We start from the raw sequence: 12,525 nt of genomic DNA on the forward strand, positions 1-12,525 counted from the left end.
AGAGAGAGAGAGAGAGAGAGAGAGAGAGAGAGAGAGAGAGAGAGAGATCTGGCCTGTTGGTAGCAGTAGTGTCCGTGGAGTAAAGGTAGATCTTCTCAGCAAGGTTGTACAGTGGGAGAGTTCTGATGAGTGGCTTTCCATCATCACTTCAGTGTGTCTGATGTGGACAAAGCCTATTGGCACCTGTCTTGCAGCCATGGCTCATTGAACTAGGTCCTTTCCCACTGCCACTGCACACTTCAAAGAGCTTGCCTCAATAGACCTATTTATTCTAATAGTGTGTCTTGGAATTTGACTTCTGTGGTTTGTGTGTGTGTGTGTGTGTGTGTGTGTGTGTGTGTGTGTGTGTTTTGTAGTAAGCATAGTTTTGGCCTTCATAGATGGGATGAGATTTTGAATCATGCACCATGTGCACCAGTGTGCACCAGGGGCCGAGCCTTTCCAGGAGAAAACAAGAGAGATCCTATAAAGTGACCGGGGCTGTTGTCATGGGTGGCAGGAAATTCTATTTGAAGTAGCTGAGAGAGGACTTCAGAATGCGTTCAGGTGAAGGTGGCCTTGCTGAAATGGCTCTGCAGGGAACCTGGTGACTCCTTCGAAGGACAACACTGGGGGGAGGGGGTTCAGACCACTTCTGGGATGGAAACCAGAAACAGAATCTGCTGTGGATAGTTCCAGGGGGCTTGGAAGAATAACCTCACTCACCTGGTTCTGCGCCTCTTGGCAGATGGCCACAGCAGCCCTGCAATGCTGGCTTCAGGGCGCTGTGCTCCTATTCTCTCATTGGGCAGCCGGATCCCAAATTCCCAGATTAATTCCCCCTGGGTGTCCCTGACAACGTCCCAGCACACTGAAATCCTGTTGAGTTATGCCGCCCCTAACTCCTCCCCTCTTCTCCTGAATTCATCTGGCTGCACAGAGCCAGCTGGCCTTGAGGACACCTGGGCAAGGCTTTGCCATGGCATGGAATACCAGAGAAATAAGGCAGAGTTCGAACACAGGCTGAGTTCAAGTGTGATTCACTTGTCTTCAGCAGGGTCTGTGAGAGTCCAGCCCCAAGGAGAAGATGATAAAGACCCAGACCTAATGGAGCAGTGCAGCTGCCGACTCCCCGGCCCAGCCGTGTTCTTCTGCCCTAACTTCCCGTGTCTATTGACAGGCAGAATGACTAAGGGAGCAACTCTCCCTCGGGGGACTTAGGGTACCCATATAGAGCTCCTGGAAGCCCACATCCCCTTCCTCTTTCCTTCCTGCCCCTCCCTCTGATCTCTCACAAGCTGGCCTTCTGTGTTTTGTTTTTTTTTGTGCAGGTCTCAGCCTGCCTTTCCTAGGCAAAACCTTAAACTTGTTCGGTCCCTGCACACAGACATTTTCAGTCCTCTGGACACGAGAGCACTCTCCAGGGGAGATCCCTGGGTCACAAAACAATTCTGTTTTGTGTAGAAGAATGAAATTCCAGAATGTTTCCTCCCAACGCATTCCTGAAGGCCGCTTCATGTGGCCTCTGCCTACAGCAGTCCCTCATCTCTAGGTCAGCTCAGCCCTCAGAGTTTCTGGCTATCAGGCTCCACCTTGCCTGCCCTAGGGTGACTCCTCCTCCTCCTTTGTAAGAAGAGAGCCATCTGGGCTCCAGGCCTGCCTGTAGCAACTACATTCTATCCCCCATCTTAACTCCCATTTCTTGGTTCCCACACCCCTGACCCTTCTGAACAAGATCAGGCAGGCTATAAGGGCTGCTCTCCAAGGTCAGGGGCAGGAACTTCAGGAGATTCTGCTGGAATCCAGACTCCCATCAGGGACTTTTTTCTCACCAAGGACTCAGGCTGTCCATGCTCATCACTCCCATTACATTCTTCAGAGCCACTGGCCCTTTGCTTGCTGTCCTCCCCAGGGCTGCCCTGAAAGAATCCTCTCCTACCCATCCAAGAGCTATCCATCCAAAACCCCAGCCTGGACGTGCCAGGTTGAGATTTTCCTAAGATACTCTCTGTAGCCAGTTCTCATTCATCCTTTTATGAGGATATGCTTTGGGGCTCAGCTCCTTGGCCACTGTTGATTATACACAAACATACTCACACACACACACATGAACATGTACATGCACACAAACGTGAATGGGCAGAAATGCATGTGCATGCGTACACATTCACACACACACACACACACCCACACACACACACACACACACTCAGCCTTCAACTGGGTGACTGCCTCCAGACCTGGAATTCCCAGACTCCCTTGCATGCTAAGATTCTCCATGATAATAGACACCACTTTCTAAAAGGACACTCCATGGGGACAACATTCCTTTGGACTCTTATGGCATTGCCCATGGTGGAGTTCTCCAGGCAGAAGCCTTGCCACCCCCAAGTCCCATCTGCCGCCTTCATTCTATGGGGCTCCAAGAGCAGGGACTTTCCATGCCCAGCTGTTCCCTAGTCTTCCTTGTGAGCTCTCAGTCCCACCCATTGTCCCATGATTAGTTTTAAGAGTCTGGAGGCCAAAAGGCAAGACTGCAGGGCTGGAGAGGTGACACCTCAGATGCGCTGTGAAATAGAGGGAAGACAAGTAGAGGCTCAGCTGACCTCACCTTGCAGCTGACATCTGAGCACTTAGTTTCTCCAATGACAACCCTTGCTCCCAGGCCCTGGGCTCCAAGAAGGCCTCAGGTCCCCTCCTTTCCCTTCCCATTGCATAGTTGGTCAGAGGCCATGAGGTCCTGCCCTGTGCTTCTCCCAGTCCCGTGGCTAGGAACTCCTAGAGAGCAAGGACTATCTGATGTTCCTCTTGAGTCCCTCAAGCTTCCCACAGCCTCCTCATTCAGATACCTGGACACGGCAGACAGCAAGACACGGAGGCAGGGTGAAAAGATGCTTCCCCATAGCCAACAGAGGTCCCTTGGAGAACAAGCCACCCAGGCAAAGGTTAGGCCACACTGGTTTCCCAAGAGAAGTTTCTGCAGAATCCCTTGCAAATAATCCCAGCTTTGTCCAGCAACAGCCTCAGCTGGATGCCAGCCCCCCTCTCCCAGGCATCAACAAGGCCTGGCCACAGACTTTCTTCCCTTTTTTCTTAGAGAACCCCTCCCAACAGCTCTGGGAACCTAAATGTCATCAGCATTGGTAGCAGGAAGAGTCCATCAGACCAGCAAGCCACAGGAAGTCAGGGTAGACAGTGGTGGGAGACTTTAGACTGACTGAAACCTCCCAGTGGGACCTCCCTGACCCCTGACCTTGCCTTTCACTGGGACAAGCCCATAAGGCCCCAAGCATTCTTTCCTACTGTGGCCTTACCCTGGGTGGAAGGAGATGGGTGCTAACTCAGCTGAGGAAAATAGAAGGAGATAACAGGCAAGGAAAGCAGAGCCAGAGAGAGACGGTAGGCACTATCCTCACCTGTGCTGCCCTCATCAGAGTGAGACTTCGGGGTTCTTGGTGACCAAATGGCACAGCCGGTGAAGGCATGTGCCACCAAAGCCAAGCTTGAAGAACGTAGTTTCATCCTCAGAACCTCTGTGGTAAAGGAGAGAACTGACTCCCAAAAGGTGTCTTCTGGCCCCCACATGCACAGTGTAGCACAGCTTATCCAGACACACACTCGTGTGTGAGCCTACATGTTCACACACACTGACGCTGCTTGTCAGTCAGCATAGGAATGACCACTGGCTCGTCAGCAGTGGGTCATGGGACTTTGAAAGGAGCATCAGGTGCTCGTCAAGGGCTGGGCCAGCTTCTGCCTCTACCCAGCTCACCCAGTCTCCTGCCAGCTCCAGGCCTCAGTTTCCAAGCTGTCACTTGAGGTCATGAAGTGGGTGCCCCTTAAGGATGCTTTCAGTTCCCAGAGTCCACTCAAGTAGCAGAGGCGAGGAGGTTGCGAGCTGTTTATCTCTGCCGTAAATGCCTGGAGGGACCGGTCTGTAGGGGTTCCAGAGAGACCAGGAGGGATGGACAGTCCACTTGTGAGCACACAGCCATCCTGATTTCTGCATCATTGCAGATGACTTTACTGCCCCCTTCGTCCCGGAGCGCCTAGCACTGTGGGACAGTTCTGTGTGCACACATGGAGGCCCTTGCTGGAAACAGCACCCATGCCACCTCTAAGCAGGTGTCCTCCCTTGCCAGCAGGTGGAGGGCCTAGCAGGCCCTCAGACATGCAGATGAGAGTCTTGTACCCCCACAGTGGGAGACATGCAAATGCATATGAGACCACCAGCCCAGAAGAGCGGCTGGCTCTTGTCAGGTTCCAGGCTTGGGTTTACATTTGGGTTTTCCCCCCCAGTGCTGAGAATTGAACCCAGGACCGTGGACCTTCTTAGACCCTGCTTTCTCTGGTTCCTCAGGTGACCCGCCTTGGAAAGGAGTGTTCAGGTCACAAGTGTGTCAGGTCTTGCTTGCTCAGGAGTGACCCACTGGCCAGGTGTTCCCTGTGTCCCCTTCATGCTAAATATTCAGTCAGGTCACAGCTGCCACTGGGAATATGCTGCTGGGGGCTGGGAAGTCACGGCAGGTGACTGTGCGGGCCAGGTGGCTGGACATTTTAGAAGGGAGGAAACTTGGAGCACTGTACCCCTTTCCTCCTCTGCCTCCCCTGCTGGTCCCACTCCCCACCTCCCAGGCTCTGAGAGTGCCAGGGAGCACAGGAGGGAGGGGGTCTCTGCGCATGCGTGTACACACACACACACACACACACACACACACACACACACACCGACAGTGCCCACAAGGACTATCTTTTCTCTTCTTGCATCCACCCAGGAAAACTATTTTCCAAATGAGATCCCGTGCGACCTCTAGCGGCCATAAGACACCCTGCTGTCCAGGGTGACACTGAGGGTGGCTTAAATCTGGGCACTTTAGGGAGGACACTGGAACTCCACATCTGCTCTGACCTCAAAGCCCAACCTGGAATGACAGCAGAGAAACCACCCGAGCCCCACCTGCAAGGAGGCGGTGGAGACGGTGCACGGTGCTCCTAGCCTTTAGCTACTTGGGGAGAGCTTGTGCAATGATCCTGGGAGGACGTGGGAAGCCCCCTAACCCCCCCCCCACTTATACTAATGCTCAGCCTTTAGATGACAAAACCAAAACATCTGCCTTTCTTTCAAGACCACCGTGGGGGGTGGGGGCTTGAACTCCCAACCCCTAAAGCAGTGCCCGAGTCTCTAGAAAGCCTAGACATTGGGCACCATGTCTGGCTCTAGCTTCAGCTCTGCCTGGAGGGTTTACCTAACTTGCCTAAGGTCGCTCAGCAAGTGGATGGCGGGTCTGCGGCTGGAGCCCCACCCCATGCCTTGCCTCTGAATAACGCCTCTAACCCAGAGCTCTGCCCCGGCTCAGACTGCATTTTTCCTGCACCTGGCTCTTTCATAAGCCCTGAAATGTCTGCAAAGAGCTGAGCCCAGGGCTTAGGTAAGAAACCGCCACACAGGAGCCTGTGTGGCAAGGTGTGCCAGGCTGCCGGAGTCTCCGGAAGAGCTCTGGCTGAGGACAGGGGCTGGTGTGTGGAACAGGGCCTGCAGGGGAGGCCTTTCACCGCTACAGGCCCCACACCAGAATGCTGAGCTGTCTCTCCGGGAGTGTGGGATGGGCCCCTAATAATCAATAGACTCTCGCTCTGGACCTGTGTGTAGAACTTGTGGGGTGTCTTTCAGGACACTGTTCCCTCCTGCTTTAATCCGGAATTGCAGGCATTTGGGCAGAAGTTGAAGGTCCGCCTGAGGACGAACTCGGCTCCTGGCTAGCACCGTGGATGCAGGAAGCCAGTCCTGAAGTAGGCGTGAAGAGCGGGCCCCGGCCTCCCACGCAGGGACTAAATGCTGGCTTCTGTGTTGCAGGCAGGACAAACTGAAGATCCACATGCGGAAGCACACGGGGGAGCGGCCCTACCTGTGCATTCACTGCAACGCCAAGTTCGTGCACAACTACGACCTCAAGAACCACATGCGCATCCACACGGGCGTGCGGCCCTACCAGTGCGAGTTCTGCTACAAGAGCTTCACGCGCTCCGACCACCTGCACCGCCACATCAAGCGGCAAAGCTGCCGCATGGCGCGACCCCGGCGCGGCCGCAAGCCCGCCGCCTGGAGGGCTGCCAGCCTGCTCTTCGGCCCAAGCGGCCCCGCAGCCGACAAGGCAGCCTTCGTGATGCCACCCGCGCTGGGCGACGTGGGCGGCCACCTGGGCGGCGCGGCCGTGTGCCTCCCGGGCCCCAGCCCCGCTAAGCACTTCCTGGCGGCACCCAAGGGCGCCCTGAGCCTGCAGGAGTTGGAGCGGCAGTTCGAGGAGACGCAGATGAAGCTGTTCGGACGCGCGCAGCTGGAGGCCGAGAGGAACGCGGGTGGCCTCCTGGCCCTGGCGCTGGCCGAGAACGTGGCCACCACGCGCCCCTACTTCCCGCTGCCCGACCCCTGGGCGGCCGGCCTGGCTGGCCTCCCGGGGCTCACCGGCCTCAACCACGTGGCCTCCATGTCTGAAGCCAACAACTAGGCTGGCCCTGGTCCACCCCACTCCCAAACCCTGTCTTAAGTCCCTCTAAAGCCTGCCCTGCCCACCCAGTGGATCTGAACTTTCTAGTTTGCAAACACAAAGGGAAAATGAGAAGATACGCTTTAGCTGAGATGCTATTCTCCTGGCCTTCGAGGGCAGCGTCTCCCCTTTGCTAGTGTCTGACCTGGACATCTCTCCCCTAAGGGTTGGAAGTCCCCAGCTCTCCCTGGCTGTCTCTGATTCACTTAGAAACACACAGGGCACCATGTCTCAGAAAGCTCGGCGCTGGTGCCAGGAGCATTGTGCCGGGGTATGGGGCTGGGAGGAGGGAGCAGTCTGACCAGAGAGTTATCGGAGGAGCCAGCATGAGGACTGTGTCCTGACCAGGCACCTTGGTTGAGACATGCTACCCTATGGGGGAGGCCCTCCCAGCACTACTTTCGGAATCAGGTTCCAGCGCAGAAGTCCCAGATCCAATTGAGCAATGCAAACGGGCCATGGGGAAAGACAGTCCCTACTGGGCAGACAGGCTTCCTGCAGCTAGGAGCCGGCATGGAGTGAGCCTGTTTTATATTGGCTTGACCTGTGACCTTAGGCAGGTCAACCCTTAGGTGCCTCAGAGTCACCCTGCTGTGAAAGGGGGTGGTAACTTTTATTCTCCTCCCCCTCGTACCTCCAGGTGGACATCAGTGTTAGCCCCCGTGAGACATGGCAGAACTAGACAGGGGTGACAGGGCGAAAGAGATAAGCTGGGCTTCATGGCTTTCAATACCCGACCGTAGCCAGCTCCAAGCATGGCAAATTCTGCCCCACTTCCTGGCAGGCCACTGTCCTATCTGGACACCCATGGGAACAGCAGTCAGCACTGGCCCATCCCACATGCCCTCTCGAGTCCAGTCTCCTTGAGCTGACACTCAGGGGATGGGATCTAACAGACGCTACCTGTCCGCCTCCCCCACCCTGGAAGCGTCACAGCAGCTAGCACCCACCCAGGGCTCCTCTGTTTGCTTCTTGAGTGGGGGTTTCTCCAGGCTCGGGCTTTGCTGGAGACACCCTTCTGTTGTGTGTGAGCCCCTGCTCCCCCTTTCCATATCTGACCAAAGGGCTCCAGTGCCGGGAGGTGGAATCCCTCAGGTTGTGGTGAGCTCTATGCAGCAAGTCACCCTGGTTCTGGGTTGGTAGCAAGACAGCTTTGTTGGCCTGTGCCTTCTTGAGTTTGCATTGGTTTCTTGAGATCCCAGGGAGGAGACTCCAACTGCTTGGAAGGCCTAAGCCTGGAGTCCCAAGCCGTTGGTACACGAGATGACGTTCTTCCAATACTAATTGCCTCGGCTTTTTCATGTACAAATCAAACACAAGCGGAAAAAAAAAAAAAAAACCAAAAAAAAAAAAAAAAAAAAAAAAACAAGGCCAGAGAAGACAGCAGACCCTGTCCCTCCTGAAGCTCCCGAGAGAGAGTCCCTGCCTGCCGGTGCCACCAGATGACAGTCCCTCAGGATGGCTTTCCCTCAGATAGCCCATGCTCCTCATGCCGGGGCAGCTGCCCCTTAGATCCCTGTCTGCCGTTCACCCGTCAACCAATAGGCACACTGTCCCACCAGCCAAGTGACTGCAGCTGAACCAGACTCAGAACCAATAGAGGGACCCCGGGAAGGCAGTGGTGTCAGGCTTCTGTTTTTATTTTGTAAAGGTAATGACTTCTTATAAACTCACTTTTTCAGATGACGGCTTAGTTGCTTTTGTCGTTTGTTTCTTCTGGGCTGCAGTTTGGAGTTGTACGTTGTAAAATACCCAAAGATGTTGAGTACTGTATGAGCAAGCACTTGAAACAAATGGGTCGTGGGGGAGGGGTGGGATTTTTTTTGTTTGTTTGTTTGTTTTATTCTGTTTTGTTTTGTTTATGTTTCTGACTTCCCTGTCTATGGGAGAACTTTGGAATTTTTTTTCTATTTATAACTCTATTTTATGTGTGATGCCTCTATGTAAAATGACACACAACAAAGTTTGCCTTAGTGATTCAAGGGACAATCTTCCATAACTTTGGTCGCACGCCGCATCCTGCCCAGAAATGCTCAAGCTAATTTTTCTGGCCTATTTATTAAACGATATTAAGTGACTTGATTAAGTGATATTGAGAGTGGCAATTCTGTGGGATGTGACGGCTGGACGTTCAGGGGATGGCGACACGCCCACCTACAGACGTTACTAACAGCTTAGAACACAGGGTGCAACCATTTGAGTATCAAAGACACCTCTACAAAACACAAACCTTTGACTCTTTTTAAAAAAATTATGTCTATGGGTTTTGCCTACATGTATGTCTGTGCATGCCTGGTACCCAAGGAGGCCAGAGCAGGACACTAGATCCCCTGGGACTGGACCTAAAAATGGTTGTGAGCTATCATGTGGGTGTTCACAATCAAACCTGGGTCCTTTGATGGCTGAGCCATCTCTCCAGCCCAAGACGTTTGGCTCTGATTACTTGAAGGATAAGTGGGAGGTTTAGCTTTATTTTTGGAGGAAGGGACTCACTATGTATCCCAGGCTAGCCCTAAACTCATCATCCTTTTGCCTCAGCCTTCACACCTGTAGTGTTTTGAGCAAAAGTGAGGTCTGTTTGTCTAATGCCGTGGTTCAGGCTGGCCTTCCATTTTCCGTTCTCATATCAGGGGCTGGGGGTAGGGAGGAAGGCCAGAACTTAATTCCTGGTGGTATCTTGTGAGGCATGCTGTTTGCTTGTGCCTCTGCCACCAGAGAGCCTGGGCACAAGGTGTATCTGTGCACACAAGCGTGCACAGAGGCAGCCTGTGGTGTGTGACAGGGGGACAACCCTCAGGATGCTGACTGTGGCAGTACATCTGGTCCGATAAGTTCCCTGGCTCAGGGCCCAGTAGCCTCCAGCCAGCCTTGCTGCCATGATGTTCTTCTACCTCCCACTCCCTGCTGAGGAGTTGGGCTGCTTCTCCTCCTTTCACCCAGAGACTCGGGGTCTGCTGGGGAGAGGGAAATATGCCTGTCATTGAATGATGCCTCCCCTATCCAGACCACAGACCCAGAGCCCAGATTCTTGCAGTGAAATTACTGAACTGCATTGTGGGACAAACTGAGGATTAACCCAGAGCTCCCTCTCTGCTTTTCATCCCCTTGTGGGTATGGTAGGCCCTTTCTATTCAGCAGTTCCCAGTATAGGGGACAGGGTCTGGCCTGGGGTTTGAGCCCCATCTCCTCTGAGCTGTGTGTTCTCGGCCTCAACACTTTATCACTCTGGTTCTCACATTCAGAAGTCTTGGAATAAAGAACACTCCCTAGCTCTCTACCCGAACAGCCTTCAGCAGAGGATCCAGTCCAGCCTTCCCGACAGGAGACAGAAAGCCAAAGAGCTGGCCTGACATTCCCTTCCTGTGCAGATAGTGCTCCTCTGAGGTCACCTGGGGTTGTTTAACAATTTACGCCTCCACACTCCGTCACACGTGTACATTTAGAATCAAAACAATGTCCAAGCTATTTGCCAGCCAAATGGCTTACTTCTTCACAGAGTCTCCAAGTGACATCAAAATGGCCCTTGGCTACCCTGCAGTGTTAGAAGGTCACTTCACAGCTGACATGCTCCCAGGAATTCAGGCATCTGGGAGTCATTTTGTCTGCTAAGGGATGTAAATCATGATGGGGAAGGAGTAGAGATTAGGGCCCAGTGAACCCTAACCTCTGACTGCCCTTGAACTCCTTCCTCCTGGAAGTAAGATCTAGCCTGACCATGTGGGAATTCCACAGAGCCCCACCAGGTGAAGGCTGCCCTCCTCAGGCCTGATAGCACAGAGAGCTGCCACCAAGGGCCTTCAGGGAGGAAAGAGAGCAGGATGGGTCCCTCTGAGGACAAGCCAAGGAACATACACCTTCAACTGGAAAGGAAAGTTTAGAGAAGGCACCAGAATAGGTCCTGGGGCTGCGATGAGTGGGGGAGGGTTTAGCCAAGAGTTTGTCCAGCTTAAGCCAATAGGAGGGAGACCAGTTGTCCAAACAGAAATTAACTCCCTAACATCCAGAATTACCCCTTGAGGAATGAGGCCGCTTGTGAGGCATGGGCTCAGATCCTGGCACTGTGCATTTCAGGGATGCTGGGGTGGAGAATTCAGCAAGGGAGGAGAACGTGTCAACTTCCCCTCAGTCTGTTCCATCTGTTGTATGAACTGTGGTATCACCTCTGCCTATGACCCCGGAAGGACAGCTGCCACAGAAAGTGCAAAAGAAACATAGGGACAATTTCACAAAGCTACTGGGACAACCGTCTGCTCTGCTGATGCCCTGCAGCAAGTTGGGGCGGGAGAAAAGCGAGTGGCAAGGTGATGGGACCCACATGGTTTCCATCTGTCGCCAGGGCATTGTCCATCCTTCCCTTCTCCTTTGCTTGCTTTCCTCCTGCTGGTCCTCACAGCTCGCTGCAGAGCAGGTAGGGGCCACACGAAGGTGGCCGGGTTGACATCTTCTCTGGAGGTCGGGTAGAGCTGGGTCTCCGTGGAGAACGCAGGAGCTGAGTGGGAGGCTTCATTGCCACACGTCCCTTGGCCAGGAGCGTGGCTGGAGACTCTAAGGACAGTCTGCACCTGTTGCACGCTGAGCAGTGGAAAGAGGAATATTCTGGGAGTGTTCTGCCGTGAAGTTTGGACATCAGTGATACCCCACTCCCAGCCCCGCCACCTCTCTCTCCCCCAACCCCCGTGCTCTCCTACCCTCTGTTCCGCGCCCCTCCTTGCTGAGACTGTGCCGACATTGGGGCAGCTGCTGAAGAGGCTAAAGCATGAAGCGCGGGCGCTAGCGTGGTTCTCGAGCTCCCCCTGCCGGCCCTTGCCGCGCTGCTCTTGCTCACGCGCGAAGGAAACAGTCTCGGCCCTTCTAAGGATCAGGGGGTACTGAAGACCAGTCAACAACCCACTTGCCATACAAGGATGGAAGCGCTCGCTGGGAAAACCGAGCTCCTTTTCAGCCTGTCTGCATCCTGCGGCAGGGGCTTTCAGCAGCTGGAATGCCCACTGACCTAAACCAGAAAGTTAGCTCCAAACGGTTCTAACCAAAACAGAACAGCAGAAACATCTAAAACCAAAAAATAAACAAACAAAAAAACCCGACAGCTGAGCCTTTTAACAGCAGCCAGTCCTGCACCGACCCCCAGCCCCCCCTGCTCACATACTCATACACACCCTACACAGGCATGTAGACGCCCTCTGGATCACCAAACGGCCTCGATTTCTATTGCTGTGATGAAGACTATGACCCAAAGCAACTTGGGGAGGAAGGGATTTACTGCGCCTTATGCTCTCAGGACACAGTCCATCACTGAGAGAAACCGGGGCGGGAACTCAAGGCGGGAACCTGGAGGCAGGAACTGAAGCAGACGCCACACAGGAACACTGCTCACTGGCCTGCTCCCAGTGGCTTAGCTCACCCTGCTTTTTACACAACCTCGGACCACCGGCCCTGGGAGGGCCCCGCCCACCGTGAGCTGGGCCCTCCCACATCCTTAATCGAGGAAAAGGTAGCGTGGGCTTGCCTACAGGCCAATCTTAGGAAGGCATTTTCTCGATTTAGATTGGCTCTTCCGTTTAGGATTGTGTCAATTTGACAAAACCAACCAGCGCGCACCGGAGAAGCCATGGCCGGGCTGATGTCATCCCTCCTTGTAACAATAGGGGGCGCAAAGTGCACGAAAGGAAATGCGCACAGCCATTCCTCCCCCCCACACACACACAGGTCCTGAATCCCTCCCAACCCCTGCCCCCTCCCCCCCGCTGGAATATTCATACCTGACATTCTTTATTCTTGCAGCTCCCATCTTTAGCAATGAGCTCGGACCCAGACGACAAAATCAAATGGCCAAGCCAATAGTCTTCTGGAATGAGGAAGGAAGGCCGATCGTGTTTGTCTCAAAGTCATTTCAGTGAAGCATGAAATGACTGTCCAGGTGTCCTGTGTGTCTTGTACCATCTCAGAGAACCCCCTCTGATGGTCGTCTCTTGAGGCAGGAAGGAAGCCTTATCTCCATTTC

General features: G+C 54.0%; 1 protein-coding gene across 3 annotated transcripts in view; it reads left to right on the forward strand.

Moving 5' to 3' along the window:
• Positions 1-8,597, forward strand: part of Zbtb7c (zinc finger and BTB domain containing 7C) — a 316,543-nt gene extending 307,946 nt beyond the window's left edge. For all 3 annotated transcript variants that reach the window (XM_055622899.1, XM_055622900.1, XM_055622901.1), the window contains one exon: positions 5,834-8,597. In XM_055622899.1, the coding sequence (XP_055478874.1) occupies positions 5,834-6,485 (652 nt within the window). In that variant the 3' untranslated portion in view covers positions 6,486-8,597. The remainder of the gene's footprint in view (positions 1-5,833) is intronic.
• Positions 8,598-12,525: the final 3,928 nt, after the last annotated feature.

Source organism: Psammomys obesus, unplaced genomic scaffold, assembly GCF_907164565.1.
Source record: "Psammomys obesus unplaced genomic scaffold, mPsaObe1.curated_primary_1811, whole genome shotgun sequence".
Lineage (NCBI taxonomy): Eukaryota > Metazoa > Chordata > Mammalia > Rodentia > Muridae > Psammomys > Psammomys obesus.